Here is a 17,504-nt window from a genome sequence, read left to right on the forward strand (position 1 = left end):
TTTAAGTCACAAGAGTAATTCATTGGTAACTTTAAACAAGAACATTTGAAAACTATACACTTGCAAAGAACAGCAAGTAAAACGTATTAGTGTTTGTCATAAAGCTTTAACATGTAACAAACGTGCCTCTTCCATAAGGTGACAAACTGTAAAAATATGCATTTATGTGCAGCAGTAACTATGCAAGAAACATACTTCTTGTACACTACCTTCTTTACAGAGGGAAACAGGAACATAAGCATGCATGCATTTACAATGAGGGGTTGCCTCTGCCTGGCATGCAACAAAGGAAAGAAAGCAATATGGGATTGTGTACTTTAAACAGGAGAGGTTCTGCACTGAACTCAACAAAACTGTCCATAAATACATAGGGGATAATATAATAAAAAAAGAGGGAGGAAGTATCCAGGTCATTACTATTAGTGTTGCTGTTGCTTCCTATTCCTCCCAGAGGAATAAACATTCACTATTTTCTGAATCAAGATAAAGAAATACAAAAAATAAAAGCCACCATAGCAAATTTTGATGACTTGTACAAAACAATTTTTAAATTTTTTTTTATTTAGTGTTTTATATATAGTGCACACACATTCATTGCAAGACCTGCCTTTGTACATATACAGGAGCTTTTAAAATATCTTCACTATATTATGTCTTGCTTTCCAGCCATAATCTCTTAAAGGCATCACAGCAACCTGGCAGAAATTACAGAAAACCTCCATTTCTGGCACAGCTCACTACAGTAGGATAAGTGTTTTGTGTGGCTCTTCAACTAAGTTTTTCAATGTCCACAAGAAGTTAAGCACTTCAAACATATTCAAAACAGTAACTAGGCCAGGCTTTGTGCTGGACTTGCAGCGATATTCTGTGTGCACAACATTTAACAAAACAAAAACAAACTATAAATATCAAGAATATGTCTTATCACCTTTGTTTTTGAATTGGTGGTGCTACCTTGCTCTGTATAAAACAGTTAACATTTGGGGTAGGTGGAAGATACAAAAGGAAAGGCACTGCCGCTTTATTTCTAGATATTTGACTTCACAGCCTTATATGCATGCAATCATCATTTCATAAATAATTCATTTTACATAGGATAGTATTAATTAAGCTCTACACCTGCAGTCAATACAGGACTCAACAGAAGAACAGAGAATGGCATCAGTGTTCTCAAGACAGAAGCCACGTGTTAAAATTAATTCACTAGACAGCACTTCTTAGCAAAACAAACTTTTTTGTCGATATGTAAATATTTAACCTATACCTTGTCAATAGAAATAAGCAATATTAAAAAATTAACTAAATGGATGTTAATATTTTGAGACATACTCATGGTTACCAGCCATAGCAAGTTAATACATAACATATCTAAAATAATACATCTAATTAATAGATAACCTCTGCATCTATAAATCAGTGGAGGAATAAATATCAATTCTGATTTGTAAATACTTTAGGACTCTCGTTAAACAGGATGTATGTTAACGTGAATGTAGTCACATTACCTTTTCTGAAGTTGTATTCACTGTATAAACATAAATGCATTGTTTGTGTATATAGTTTAACACTTTTCTTTCACCAATTTCATCTATAATACTGCATATCTGACTCCCTTTCCGACAATACTATATCCATGTGTATTCAAACTCATCCCATTTCTTTCTGTTGTTTTTCAGCACTTGCCTTTTCCTTATATTGTACGAATTGTCAAGTTCGACTCTCACTCTCTCTCACTCTCTCTCACTCTCTCTGATGCTGAAGCTCTAGATTGCAGAATTTTGAACACTTACTTTGGGTATGTGGTTGGCGGAAAAGAGCAGGAAGAAAATATTCAGGATTGGACAACTAGTGTACTGTACCAACTCTGCTTTAACTGTAAATGTTAGGCCTTTTTTGGGATATGGCGGGGGGGGGGGAATCTAAAGCAAAACAAGAGCAAACAGCATACTCACCGACAGTTAAACAAATTGCAAGGCTGATTAACTTTAACTCTTACCATATCACACAAGTCTCCTGCATTCAACAACATTCCAGAACCCCCCCTCTCTCATTTCATCATTTTAAACATCGGTACCTATTTAGGACTAGTACTTACATTTACAATTTATTTTAAAATGACCAAGTATTTCCTAGAAGCATAGCTTTGCTGCTAATCAAAAAAGCAAACCTGCTGCTATTGCAGAAGGAAAACAAATAAAATGCTTTAACAATGGCAATACAAATAACAATGGCATACCTGAAAATGTTTATGTACCCTTTATGTTTATGTAAACAATATGTAAATTTATTTTAGTTACACTTAAATCACTCATTTCAGATTCCCCATCATGACAATAGTACTTCAATTCTGAGAAGAGTTTAATGACCCTAATCAGATACATCTTGTATGTCATCCTGTGTTTCTTTTGGTCACACATTTGTAGTACAAGTTTACAGATTTTTTTTAAATACAGTTTCTAAATACAGAAATGTAATCAACCAGTTGTGTTGCTTCAAGTTCACCTCTTCCTTTGTCACTACAAAAGGTCTCCCCATTCATTTGTCATACCTACACTGACTGCTCTGCTTACATTAATTATGACCCTTCTATATTAGGCATCCAAGGTTGCTTCACTGCAAAATCCTTTTCATGGACAGAATTACTTTCGTTTAGCCTGACAATACTTCAGGTTTTGATGACACAGTAACAATCCAGACTCTTGCGCAAAAATAAAATATGTTCATTACAGCTTGCAGAAACATGACACAAGACATCAGTTGACCCTGTCCAGGGCACGGGACTGGAACTTGTGAACTGTGGTCTGAACCTGCAGCTACCTTTGTGGTTCAGAACCAGCACCAATGGTGTAATTTAACCTTCTAGATAGTAGAGGTTCGGTCAACGCCATCTGAAAGTTGAAAGCAAAGTCATTACTCTTTAGTATTATTAATGGATTATATGCAGCAAAACTTCATTGTACAATCTAATATTGTTATTTAAAGCTACACAAGACAATTTTCATTTAGGAGTAGTGACTGAAATATCACTATTTTCAGGGTTTGGAAACAGTGCAAACATAATTTGGCTTCAAGATCAAAAATATAATTTACTTATGGAAACAGTGATTTTGCATTTTAGCAGAATACAAGAATGTGTTGGGTGAAAGGCTGGACTGGAAGTGCTTGTACCAAAAGGCGACCACTTCAAGTCACTCATTATTTTAAATGATTGTTTCTTAAATAAATATTGTATGATCCTGCAGCTTTACAATGTGAAACTTCAAATTTACAGGTAAGTTAGTATTTGTTTTAAATGTTCCCAAAAGAGTGACAAATTTACTTAAAAATAAAAACACAACTGGGATCACTTTCTTCATAAAATTTCTTTAGCAACAATATCAGCATTTCAGTATTAACATTTGGTATTAATTACAAACTCTGGAAAAAAAAAGTTAGTCCAGTTAACTATAGACCAGTTAGCCTAACATCTGTCATTGGGGAAATTGCTGGAATCCATAATTAAGGAAGTAGTAGCAGGATGTTTAGAAAATCATAATACTGTCAGGCAGAGTCAACATGGTTTTATGAAAGGGAAATCATGATTGACAAATTTGCTGGAGTTCTTTGAGGCTGTAACAAGCAGGGTGGATAAAGGGTAACCAGTTGATGTAGTGTATTTGGATTTCTAGAAGGCATTCGTTAAGGGGCCACATAAAAGGTTACTGCACAAGATTTAAAAACTCACGGGGTTGGGGGTAATATATTAGCATGGATAGAGGATTGGTTAACTAACAAAAAACAGAGTCGGGAAGAATGAGTCATTTTCAGGTTGGCAAACTGTAACTAGTGGGTGCCACAGGGATCAGTGCTGGGGACTCAACTGTTTACAATCTATATTAATGACTTGGATGAAGGAACAGAGTGCAATTTAGCCAAATTTGCTGATGATACAAAGATAGGTGGGAAAGCAAGCTGTGAAGAGGATGCATAGAATCTGCAAAGGGATAATAGATTGGCTAAGTGAATTTCATTTAGGAGTAGTGATTGAAATATCACTATTTTCAGGGTTTGAAAACAGTGCAAACATAATTTGGCTTCAAAAATCATAAAAATACAATTTACTTATGGAAGCAGTGATTTTGCATTTTAGCAGAATACAAGAATATGTTGGGTGAAAGGCTGGACTGGAAGTGCTTGTACCAAAAGGCAACCACTCCAAGTCACTCATTATTTGGCAACATTTGGCAGATGGGGTTAATGTGGGAAAATGTGAGGTTATCCACTTTGGTAGGAAAAATAAAAAAGCAAATCATTATTTAAATGGGAAAGGATTACAAAATGCTGCAGTACAGAGGGTTCTAGGGTCCTTGTACATGAAACACAAAAAGTAATCATGCAGGTACACAAGTAATTAGAAAGGCAAATGGAATGTTGGCCTTTATTGCAAGGGGGATGGAGTATAACGTTGGTGAGACCACACCTGGAATACTGCGTAAAGTTTTGGTCTCCTTATTTAAGAAGGGATATACGATATGATTTAGACGAGGGGATTAAATGTAGTATCTCCAAATTTGCGGATGACACTAAGTTGGGTGGCAGTGTGAGCTGCGAGGAGGATGCTATGAGGCTACAGAGTGACTTGGATAGGTTAGGTGAGTGGGCAAATGCGTGGCAGATGAAGTATAATGTGGATAAATGTGAGGTTATCCACTTTGGTGGTAAAAACAGAGAGACAGACTATTATCTGAATGGTGACAGATTAGGAAAAGGGAAGGTGCAACGAGACCTGGGTGTCATGGTACATCAGTCATTGAAGGTTGGCATGCAGGTACAGCAGGCGGTTAAGAAAGCAAATGGCATGTTGGCCTTCATAGCGAGGGGATTTGAGTACAGGGGCAGGGAGGTGTTGCTACAGTTGTACAGGGCCTTGGTGAGGCCACACCTGGAGTATTGTGTACAGTTTTGGTCTCCTAACTTGAGGAAGGACATACTTGCTGTTGAGGGAGTGCAGCGAAGATTCACCAGACTGATTCCCGGGATGGTGGGACTGACCTATCAAGAAAGACTGAATCAACTGGGCTTGTATTCACTGGAGTTCAGAAGAGTGAGAGGGGACCTCATAGAAACGTTTAAAATTCTGACGGGTTTGGACAGGTTGGATGCAGGAAGAATGTTCCCAATGTTGGGGAAGTCCAGAACCAGGGGTCACAGTCTAAGGATAAGGGGTAAGCCATTTAGGACCGAGATAAGGAGAAACTTCTTCACCCAGAGAGTGGTGAACCTGTGGAATTCTCTACCACAGGAAGTAGTTGAGGCCAATTCACTAAATATATTCAAAAGGGAGTTAGATGAAGTCCTTACTACTCGGGGGATCAAGGGGTATGGCGTGAAAGCAGGAAGTGGGTACTGAAGTTTCATGTTCAGCCATGAACTCGTTGAATGGCGGTGCAGGCTAGAAGGGCTGAATGGCCTGCTCCTGCACCTATTTTCTATGTTTCTATGTTTCTATACTTACATTGGAGGCGGTTCAGAGAAGGTTCACGGAGGTTGATTCCTTAGATGAAGGGGTTGTCTTAAAGATTGAGCAGGTTGGGCCTATACTCATTGGAGTTTAGAAGAATGAGAGGTGATCTTATTGAAACACAAGATTCTGAGGGGGCTTGACAGGATCGATGCAGAGAGGATGTTTCCCTTAGAATCTAGAACTAGGGGGCATAGTTTCAGAAGAAGAGGTTGCCCATTTAAAACAGAGATGAGGAGGAATTTCTTCTCTCAGAGGGTCGTGAATCTTTGGAATTCTCTACCCCAGAGAGCTGTGGAGGCTGTGTCATTGAATAGATTTAAGGTGGAGATAGACAGATTTGTGAACGATAAGGGAGTCAAGGGTTATGGGGAGCGGGCAGGGAAGTGGAGTTGAGGCCAAGATCAGATCAGCCATGATCTTATTGAATGGTGAAACAGGCGCGAGGGGGCCAAATAGCCTACTCCTGCTCCTATTTCTTATGTTCTCATGTCGACCTGTATTAATCTGCTGACATGAAAAGAGCAGCACAGTCTGGTTTGACTTCTAAAAGCTATACAGCGATAAAGGGGTAGACTAGTAACCAAGAGGATCATGGGCATCTATACAGTAAACTCACATGTAGAAATAATGTACATACACAACATGACATACTTCACAAAATGCTTAAAAGTGGAATATGTATATACAAGCACAATTCATAATCGGAATTACTATATACAAACACTGGGGCAATTGTAATGTTAGTGATTTTAAATTGACAAATATTGAACTTCTAAATAGGAAATCAGCTAAATTATTTTTTGAACATGAGCATTAGTCCCTCATTGAATAAAATCACTCTCCTCATATTCTGGAATAGGTAGCCTACCTAACTGGGACAACAGACAAAGGTATCTATCCCTTTATGCATCTTTGTGCTTTGAACTTATCCAACCTCCCTTTCCCACACTTTGTAAAGTTCTCCCTCATGTGGTCAAAAAGTATGGATCACTAAACACCAAGAATTTAAACATTTGAAGAATAATTTCTTAGATGAGGTGGATATAGAATGCAGGTGGACAAACTTAATTTCATATTCAATCTGCAAAACAAGATGAAGGAGCTGGAAATGGAGGTTTAGTGATACAGAAGGAGACAATGAAAAATTCAAAGATTATTACATTTCCCTCTGGCAGACAAAGCTCCTGACCCTGATGGGTTCACAGTATTTTTTTTTTAAATAAGAGATTTGCTTTTACATTCCTCCATTCTACTGGGGATACCCAACCTAATGCTCCATAATAAACTTATGACCATGATTTCTGTACACTCAAAACAGAAAGGATAATGAGTTTCTCCCCTCTCCAATTTGAATTGCAAAATTCTTACTAAGATCTTGATATCTCACTTGAAATCAGCTCTTATCTGCATGATATATAAAGATCAAGAAGAATCATTAAAGGTAAACATACTCAGATCAATGCTAGTCTGCTCCTTGATTGGTTATATATACAAATTCAGTCCACCATTCAAGCAGCTACAGTTTCACTCTATGCTAGGAGTGGTTTGGCCAAGAGGAGTGGTTATATAAACATACAGCCCCCATCTTCCTTGACTGAAAACTAGCTTATAAGCAGAACCTCAAGCTGTGATTTATTTGGCCTATACTATCAAACAATAATAATACAAGTTAAAGTAAATTCAATTGCCAGAGTCTGTTTTCTTCATAGGAGAAAATGAAAGTGTGCTTAAAATATCCAGATTTCCCTCTACATTTTAAATATTATATTTCCCATCAGTCTTTGTCATGAAGTGGTACGATGATAATGAATTTTTTCCCCCGAGTGCCATGGTACCTCAATACACTATCACCTATTCATTTAAGGGCATTTGAAGGTTTGAATAAGGTTTTTAAAAAAATATATATATATTTTCAAATTGGCATAACATTTTAATCTGGAGATGCATTAGCATGCAATTTATTTCCATTGGATAAATTAGGGCAATATTTGTAATAGCTCCATGTCAGAACTTTTATAGATCAGACATTACATTTGCTTTTTAAATGAAAATGGTCAACATTTGTACATGGTATGAGATGGTTAATTGCAAATACAAACAAAACACAGTTGATGATGGGCTTTTATTATATCGAAAATAGTATTAACTACAGTAGAACGCCCGAAATCTGGAGTTCTAAAAACCATAATTGTCTGAAAACCGGATATTGGGCAGATCACAGGAGTCAGCATCCGGAATCTGGAAATCTGTTCCAAAAAACTGGACTTTTTTCTTTAAATGGCGCATGGAAAGCAAAGAGTCGTCTGGAATCCAGAAATGTGTTCCGAAAACTAGACATTTTCTTTTTTAATAAACGGCGCAAATACAGAATACGTACAGACCTGATTCCGAGTCTTTTGGAATGCCCTGTGACCCCAACCCATGTGAGACCCAAGCCAACGCCCACCTGACTCATGTACCCTCCTCGGATTTCTTCTCCGAAATCCAGAAATACCCGAGACTCGGCCCAGGGGTTCCCGGCATCGGGATGTCTGATTTCTTCTCCGAAATCCGGAAAAACCCGAAAATCGGAATGGCTTCAATCCAAGGTTTCTGGTTTCGGGACGTTCTGCCTGTAGTATAAACTTATTTTTGCCAGCACTGGGTGTTACTTTCTAAATAAGCACAGAACAATTGTGGATTAACCCTGTAATTGCCACAATATTTGAGAGGAGCTTTGTTTTAAAAAAAATAGAATTTTGAAATAAATAACTGATGGCAACATTTATAGAACTTGATAAACCACATAAATTACTAATTTAATTTATGTATAATTTAAAAATCAATTCTATACAAGCAGTCTTTAGAAATGCTGAAAAGCTGTAGGCTTTAGCTCTGGCAATTCAGATATCAAGTAACTGAAACAGAGTGAAGGCTTAAATTCATAAGGATTCAATCTTTGATCTATAAAGATTTAGAATTTTTAATTATTTTGCTGGAACAAAAGCAGGCTGACTTTTATTTCAGCAAAAAAATCTTAACTTTTGCCTACCAAATAAATATAAAACTTACTGTTCAGTTGATGGCAAGCTGGAGAGGCTTTCATTGCATTTGAACTAAAACTAGCTGACTGCAAATAAAACCTTACCATAAGTCAATCCAACACTGTGTACTTTGCTGGGAAAATGATGTTTAAGGAAATGCCTCAAGGTTTTGCTATACTAATAAGCTATTTAAGAGACATGCAAAGCAGATGGCACACAGACACAGTTCATTTTGTTAGACCTCTGGAGTTTAACATATGGACAGCAGTCCTGCATACCAAACCACACCACACTACTGGCTGACTTTTCCAAAAATATTATTAATAAATGGCTTTAACAGAGACTTCGTTGTGGATATACAGGTTTAATTATAAGTAGTACGTTCAGTTTTCCACTTCATTAATGAAATCAAAAACAAAACTGCTAAGAAAAGTTGTACGTCAATAGTCGGGGAATTCTTATCAAAAAACAACTCAGACACAGAAAGTACTGTTTGTCTGACCAGATCAATCCTTGAATTCTGGATCAACATGCATTTTCAATCAATATACCTGTATACAAGAGACACTTGATTTATGGAGCAATTTAAAAAAAAACATAAGGTTATAGTATTTAAGCACCATTAAAAATGTAAATACAATTTTTTTTCCTTGTGTATTATTTATGTTGCAGTATACAGAATTATGCTACAGAACTTGTGCGTATAAAAGTCACCTTGCAGCATGCAAAAATAACCAGTGAAAATAATGAGAATAATGGTGCATTTTAATTATGTACATTAGAAACTGTGTTTATTAGTCATCCATTAATTTAGATCAACCATTGCTGTTCAAGAAAAATAATGGATTACTAGTAATCTCAGCAAGGGATCAGATTATGTCCTAAACCAATGAAGTTCTCAGCCTACCCCAAGTGAAATTTAACTGAACATATGAATTTAAAATGAGATTACAGCATTAAATCTATACCATTATGCATCCATTTCACTGTTAGAACATCGATAATTCAAGATAAATTAAGTGAGCATTTAGAAATGCATAGCTTATCAAGGACAGCCAAAAGAAATGTGTTGAAGGCAAGTCACATTTGACAAATAGATTTTTTTTTAAGTGACTAATTAGATAAGTAAATAGAATGCAGTACATGTATGGATGTATTTTCAGAAGACATTCAATAAGGTGTCTGAGAAGAGGTTTACAAAGATTAAGATACATGGTACAAGAAGAAGTGTAACAACATGGATAGAAAGTTGGTTGATGAATGAGAAACAAAGAATTAGGGTAAATGGGCACTTCTTGGATTGAAGGGGGGTTGAAGTGGTATATAAATAAATGATCATAAAATTTGCTGATGACACAAGGAGGGTGCTTTGGAAAACCGTGAGGAAGAGCACAAAGTACATCAGGAAGACACAGATAGGTTAATGAAATGGGCACATGAAATGGGTGGAAGATTTAATTTAATGTGTAAAACTGTAAGATAATACATTTTGGGATGAAAAACAAGGAGTGGGAGTATGCACTCAATGGAAAGACACTGGAGGATGTGGATGGAGCGAGACCATAAATATCCAACTCCCTGAAAGTGTGAGTAGATCAAGCCATAAAAAAGGCCAACAGTATTTTTGGATTTTAGAAATAGGAGCATTAAGTAATGATACATTTGTAAAAAAAACCACTGGTTAAGCCAGTTACAGTATTGTATGCAGTTTTGGGTACCCGATTATAGAAAGGATATTAAAGCCATATATTCACCAGGATGCCAGGGCTAGGAAACCATATAGTTATGAGAAGGTAAGATACTGGGACTATTTCCACTGAAGCACAAAAGGTTTAATAGAGGTTTTTTAAAAAAAAATGAAGGATTTTGATAGTGAATAAGGAATAAACTAATAATAAACTAAATTCCTCTAGTTGGGGTATCAATTTTAAGAGTGAGGAAATGGGCCAGAATTTCTTTATGCGATTGTTTTTGGAGCATGGGATGCTTACCACGGAATATCATAGTATTTTTAAGGGAAAATTGGATAAATTTTTGAAGGAGAGTAAGATGCAGAACTATGGAAGAGAGTGGGGCATCAGGATTAATTGTTGACTGTTCTAGCGAAGAGCCAACATAGATATGAATGGCCTCTAGTGCTGTAAACATCTACATTTCTATACATATTAAGCAGTTGATGAAGGAATTCAATTTAATTTTGATGGTAAAAGGGCTTTTTTAGTAGGGGAATAGTTCAGCAACCAGAGTGTGAGGAATGGAAAATGGATCGATACATCTGGGACGTATTTTCAGGTTGAGGCAAATTATTGATAATCAAGGATCCTGCTTTATAGGATTTATGTCAGAGGCAGGTATTAGAATAAAAACATCAACACTCATCATACCTCCTGCAGCAGTCATGTAGTGATACATTCACTGAAATCTGACTTAATCGCTGCAGGTGGAGAATGATAATCATAAATCATAAGCTATAAATCTCAGATTCACATTATCCATTCATTTACGAGAAAAAAAAAGAAACTTTACAGGTTGCTAAACTATTCCACCACTAAAAGGCCTCTTTTACCGTAAACCTGGTTCACCAAGGCTGACCAATTAAAAGGATATTGTTCTTTTACATGTAAAGCTATTCTGAAATATTCTAATTGTACAGACGCTTCATTTGGTTTTTGGGTATGCTTGTATTACATTCTGTTTTCATCTTTTACACTTACCACCCAGGGCATGTTCAGTCATACTGAGACACAATGATTCCAGTCTGTTGTTTATATCAGGTTCTGTCACTGGCACTTGGAACTCTGAAAAGCAAATTGCCCATCTGTTAGGATTCAAAGATATATAGTAGACAAGAAATATCATTGTGAAACTGGACATCTAACAAAAAATTCACAAGTGTCAAACTATTAAAGTATTTTTTGACATCTGAAAATTGCACCATTAATTTTCAAAAAGGCAATTCAGAATCAAATTTTCCTTTCCTTGGATGGCTAGTACGGCTGCTTCGTAAAATGTAATTCAGGTAGGCTAAAAGAGTATGAAGAATGGAAAATGGCATTGAAACATTCAGGAATCCTGCTTTACATGTTACTTGGATACTTTAAGCAGTTACTGGACATTAAAGTTCCAAAAAAATCCTCCCTCACCCCAATGAGCACATACAATAAAACAAACATGTTTCACTGTTAGTGAAAAGTTGACCTACAATCTGACCTTGCACAAGAACACAGCTATTTTTTTTCCCAGGAAGGGAAGAGGAGCTGATTAAGACTAATGTCCGTGAGTATAAGGAGCCTGGCATATATTCTGACTGGTCCCAAATAGAGTGGAAAAGTTTGATTTGTGTTCAAGGTTCTGATGACCTTTTACTAGTCCCATGACAAAGAATAAAATTGGCTCAAAATTTAATTAATCATAAAAGACATCAAAATTTTCAAGTCCAGAAAGTCACTTAAAAAGATTGTTAGACAACATTACAATATCCAATGGCTTTGTCAAAATGTAGGGTGCATGTGGTGGTCAAAATTCTTTATCAGTCAAAGGTTTCACTGGAATGGATTGGGCTAAAAATTAACTTAATGCAATCTCAGAACAATTAAGGCTCAGACTGGTTTTAGTTTCTAGGTCTGTCCTACTTAATTCTTTTTAAGAGGAAGTAAAATGTACAAGGAATGAGTTATTCAACTACAATTATTTTGAAAATTGTGTAAATAGATAAAATAAAAGGTCAGCATGTATTGAGTTCCGGATATAACATTTACTGTTATAAAATTAATTTTCTTTCAATAGCAATAGCGACCACCCTTCAAAAGAAAAGCAAGCATTAAGTATGCTACGAGCTAAACATCGATTGATGATTCATCATAATCTGGTACTTTAAAATTTTAGTAGCATTTTAGTAGTGTCCTGTAATGCAGCATACATTGCATTCTCTGACCTGCAGCCATTTTGTTGCCATGGGGAGGGACATGACATCACCACCGAGGATTGATATACTGTACTACTATTTAGATTGGAAATAAGAAGCAACTGATGCTCAGGATAATATCCAATCCAAAAGAAAAAGAAAAAACAATGAATTATGATAAACGTATCATAAAGGGAAATCACATTAGAAATTTCGTGTCCAAAGAATTAGCTGCACTTATTAAAACTTGGCTTTAACCCATCCCTCAATGCTTTACAAATTCTTTTATGCTGTAATAATATTTCAGATTTCTTTTAGCATTACAATACACTAACAGATGATCCGTGATGTTCATCAGTGAGCTGAAGGTTCTAATAGTACCAAGTAGTATTAGCAGGCACACATGTTTGGAAAGAAGGCCTGGGATGGGATGGAATGGGTATCAGGATCTAGCAATATTTTGCAGGGTGGGGGGGGGGGGGGGTCAGAGTTTGAAATCATTGCTATTGGGGTTGGGGGGGGGGGGGTGGGGTGTGGAGAAACAGGCTCAGTACTATGAGAACACTGTAGAGTGAGGCTTTAGGAACACTGGTGGAAGGTCCTGGGATCACAGAGTGATATCCTGGGATCGGAGGGTATTATAAAGGAATATTGGGTGCATTGAGGTGTTTGTGGTAGCAGAGAGCAGTGGGAATACAGTCTAGGGACTTCTGAGCACAGAGCAGCTTGGGGTCCAGGTGAAGGGGTGTTTGGGGCCTTTAAGAGCAAAATTCTAGTAAGAGAGGATTTTTCAGATCTGAAAGTATTGGGGGAGCAGGGTTTCAACAGGCTTGTTGGAGTGGGAGGCACATAAGAAAGGGACCCCAAACTACTAGTGGAATAATCCCACCACTTTATGTTCTCATCCTTCAGCCGCCTCCTGATTCTTCTGTAGCCCCTTTTATGCCCACAGGTAATTTCCTCGTTGTTCACGTCTTAAATTTTCTGCTTCTTAAAATTAATCTTAGACTGGGTGTTATGTAATGAGAGAGGATTAATTAGCAATCTCGTTGTGCGAGGCCCCTTGGGGAAGAGTGACCATAATATGGTGGAATTCTGCATTAGGATGGAGAATGAAACAGTTAATTCAGAGACCATGGTCCAGAACTTAAAGAAGGGTAACTTTGAAGGTATGAGGCGTGAATTGGCTGGGATGGATTGGCGAATGATACTTAAGGGATTGACTGTGGATGGGCAATGGCAGACATTTAGAGACCGCATGGATGAACTACAACAATTGTACATTCCTGTCTGGCATAAAAAAAAAAGGGGAAGGTGGCTCAACCGTGGCTATCAAGGGAAATCAGGGATAGTATTAAAGCCAAGGAAGTGGCATACAAATTGGCCAGAAATAGCAGCGAACCTGGGGACTGGGAGAAATTTAGAACTCAGCAGAGGAGGACAAGGGGTTTGATTAGGGCAGGGAAAATGGAGTATGAGAAGAAGCTTGCAGGGAACATTAAGACGGATTGCAAAACTTTCTATAGATATGTAAAGAGAAAAAGGTTAGTAAAGACAAACGTAGCTCCCCTGCAGTCAGAATCAGGGGAAGTCATAACGGGGAACAAAGAAATGGCGGACCAATTGAACAAGTACTTTGGTTCGGTATTCACGAAGGAGGACACAAACAACCTTCCGGTTATAAAAGGGGTCGGGGGGTCTAATAAGGAGGAGGAACTGAGGGAAATCCTTATTAGCCGGGAAATTGTGTTGGGGAAATTGATGGGATTGAAGGCCGATAAATCCCCAGGGCCTGATGGACTGCATCCCAGAGTACTTAAGGAGGTGGCCTTGGAAATAGTGGATGCATTGACAGTCATTTTCCAACATTCCATTGACTCTGGATCAGTTCCTATAGAGTGGAGGGTAGCCAATGTAACCCCACTTTTTAAAAAAGGAGGGAGAGAGAAAACAGGGAATTATAGACCGGTCAGCCTGACATCGGTAGTGGGTAAAATGATGGAATCAATTATTAAGGATGTCATAGCAGTGCATTTGGAAAGAGGTGACATGATAGGTCCAAGTCAGCATGGATTTGTGAAAGGGAAATCATGCTTGACAAATCTTCTGGAATTTTTTGAGGATGTTTCCAGTAGAGTGGACAAGGGAGAACCAGTTGATGTGGTATATTTGGACTTTCAGAAGGCGTTCGACAAGGTCCCACACAAGAGATTGATGTGCAAAGTTAGAGCACATGGGATTGGGGGTAGTGTGCTGACATGGATTGAGAACTGGTTGTCAGACAGGAAGCAAAGAGTAGGAGTAAATGGGTACTTTTCAGAATGGCAGGCAGTGACTAGTGGGGTACCGCAAGGTTCTGTGCTGGGGCCCCAGCTGTTTACACTGTACATTAATGATTTAGATGAGGGGATTAAATGTAGTATCTCCAAATTTGCGGATGACACCAAGTTGGGTGGCAGTGTGAGCTGCGAGGAGGATGCTGTGAGGCTGCAGAGCGACTTGGATAGGTTAGGTGAGTGGGCAAATGCATGGCAGATGAAGTATAATGTGGATAAATGTGAGGTTATCCACTTTGGTGGTAAAAACAGAGAGGCAGACTATTATCTGAATGGTGACAGATTAGGAAAAGGGGAGGTGCAAAGAGACCTGGGTGTCATGGTACATCAGTCATTGAAGGTTGGCATGCAGGTGCAGCAGGCGGTTAAGAAAGCAAATGGCATGTTGGCCTTCATAGCAAGGGGATTTGAGTACAGGGGCAGGGAGGTGTTACTGCAGTTGTACAGGGCCTTGGTGAGGCCACACCTGGAGTATTGTGTACAGTTTTGGACTCCTAACCTGAGGAAGGACATTCTTGCTATTGAGGAAGTGCAGCGAAGGTTCACCAGACTGATTCCCGGGATGGCGGGACTGACCTATCAAGAAAGACTGGATCAACTGGGCTTGTATTCACTGGAGTTCAGAAGAATGAGAGGGGACCTCATAGAAACATTTAAAATTCTGACAGGGTTAGACAGGTTAGATGCAGGAAGAATGTTCCCAATGTTGGGGAAGTCCAGAACCAGAGGTCACAGTCTAAGGATAAGGGGTAAGCCATTTAGGACCGAGATGCAGAGGAACTTCTTCACCCAGAGAGTGGTGAACCTGTGGAATTCTCTACCAGAAAGTTGTTGAGGCCAATTCACTAAATATATTCAAAAAGGAGTTAGATGAGGTCCTTACTACTAGGGGGATCAAGGGGTATGGCGAGAAAGCAGGAATGGGGTACTGAAGTTGAATGTTCAGCCATGAACTCATTGAATGGCGGTGCAGGCTAGAAGGGCCGAATGGCCTACTCCTGCACCTATTTTCTATGTTTCTATGAACAGAAAAGCACAGGCCAACGGTATGCAAGCTCCTAATCTACACTTCGGACATGCATAAATTAAAAATTTACTGCACTAGTCAGTTGCCTGACATAGTATTTAATACCCTCACCACATTTAAAAAGTACTTGGATGTGCACCTGAAGTGCCGTAACCTACAGGGTTACGGACCAGAGCTGGAAAGTGGGATTAGGCTGGGTAGCCTTTTGTTGGCTGGCATGGACATGATGAGCCGAAATGGCCTCCTTCCATGCTGTAAACTTTTATAATTCTATGATTCCCATGCACAATAATTGCTTCATAAAATGTTCAAAAGTTCGTTTATACAGTTTCCAGGTTTTATATTTTAAAGCTCAAAAATAATTCAGGGCAAACATTTTTTTTTAAACTTGAATTTTCAACAGCAATCCGTTCTCTATGAATAATCTTGAGTTTTGTTAGTAGTAGTATTTATAGCACAGACGCAGGCCATTCAGCCAGACAGGTCCATCCCAGTGTTTATGGTCCACAAGAGCCTCCTCCCACCAGTCTTCATCTAACCCCATCAACTTATCCTTCTATTCTTTTCTCCATCATGTGTTTATCTAGATTTCTCTTAAATGCATCTACGCTAGTTGCCTCAACTACTCCTTGTGGTAACCACTCTCTCAGCAAAGTTTCTCCTGAATTCCCTATTGGATTTATTCAACGATCTTCTATTTATGGCTCCAAGTTCTGGTCTCCCCTGCAAGTGGAAACTTCTCTACAACAAAGAAATTATGGTAACAGGTATTCCTGTTCACTGGTGTAGTTTGTGAGGAGTTCACAGAAAAACACAATTGCTGATATATTTAAATTATATTACTTAGTTATATTCCACAAAATTTCACAAACTAGTTAAAAAAAAAAATCAGTCACCAAAAAGAAAATGTCGACCTTGTTCTAAGATAGCAAATAATTACACCACTAATATTTGTAATTCCAGGAATCCACTCTCTCAAATTTATTAAGAGGATTGTAGCCTCCAAGATAAATGGAAGCTAAGGTTAATTAGATTTTAAGATTGTCAATGATTTTTGTGATGACAGTTTTATACCATTTGGCAACTGAAGGCAGTTAATGGAAAAACAGGTTTTTTTCATTCTTATGTACACACCCATTTTGCTACTGATTCTCTACTTGACGTGTGATTGCACCATTAACAATGAAGGCATTTTGTACCAGTTATGTGATATAATGTAATAATTACCTTTTGATTCCGTGTCAAGGGGAGGCTAAATTAAGCAAATGTTATATCACTTCACGAGTGCACTGATGCAGGAAATGTCTCTAAACTGAATATCAACTGTGCACAACACAACCAGTAAGTAGAACTGTGAGAAATCTGTTGCACACAATACTGAAGATTTGTTTTTTGGTGAAAGCAGTATTTTTGCGCCAAAAATACTGCTTTCACTCAGAGGCCTAAAATTCAGGCTTCAATTTGTGCAGCGGTAAAAATCGGCGTTGCACGAGGATTTGTGGCGCAAACCGTGGATTTTCTGCAACTTTACTCAGAGGCCGATAGCGCTGCGAGAGAGGCCTTAGGAGAGGGGTAAAACACCAAAAAAAAATTGCAAAACACAAAAAATAAAACATCACAAAACATTCACAAGACACTTAAGTATCGTATCGCTGAAAAATTAACTTACCTTTTTTGCAGGTCTTCATATCTACTGCTGTTCCAAGGGCTG

At 38.0% G+C, this 17,504-nt stretch overlaps 1 protein-coding gene across 4 annotated transcripts in view; it reads right to left on the minus strand.

The window, feature by feature from the left end:
• Window positions 1-997: 997 nt before the first annotated feature.
• Window positions 998-17,504, minus strand: part of samd4a (sterile alpha motif domain containing 4A) — a 218,623-nt gene continuing 202,116 nt past the window's right edge. For all 4 annotated transcript variants that reach the window (XM_070879186.1, XM_070879185.1, XM_070879188.1 and 1 more), the window contains 2 exons: window positions 11,241-11,324; window positions 998-2,888 (listed from right to left, as the gene is read on the minus strand). In XM_070879186.1, coding sequence (XP_070735287.1) covers window positions 2,860-2,888; window positions 11,241-11,324 — 113 coding nt within the window. In that variant the 3' untranslated portion in view covers window positions 998-2,859. The remainder of the gene's footprint in view (window positions 2,889-11,240; window positions 11,325-17,504) is intronic.

The sequence above is a fragment of the Pristiophorus japonicus genome, chromosome 4 (assembly GCF_044704955.1).
Source record: "Pristiophorus japonicus isolate sPriJap1 chromosome 4, sPriJap1.hap1, whole genome shotgun sequence".
Classification (NCBI taxonomy): Eukaryota; Metazoa; Chordata; class Chondrichthyes; family Pristiophoridae; genus Pristiophorus; species Pristiophorus japonicus.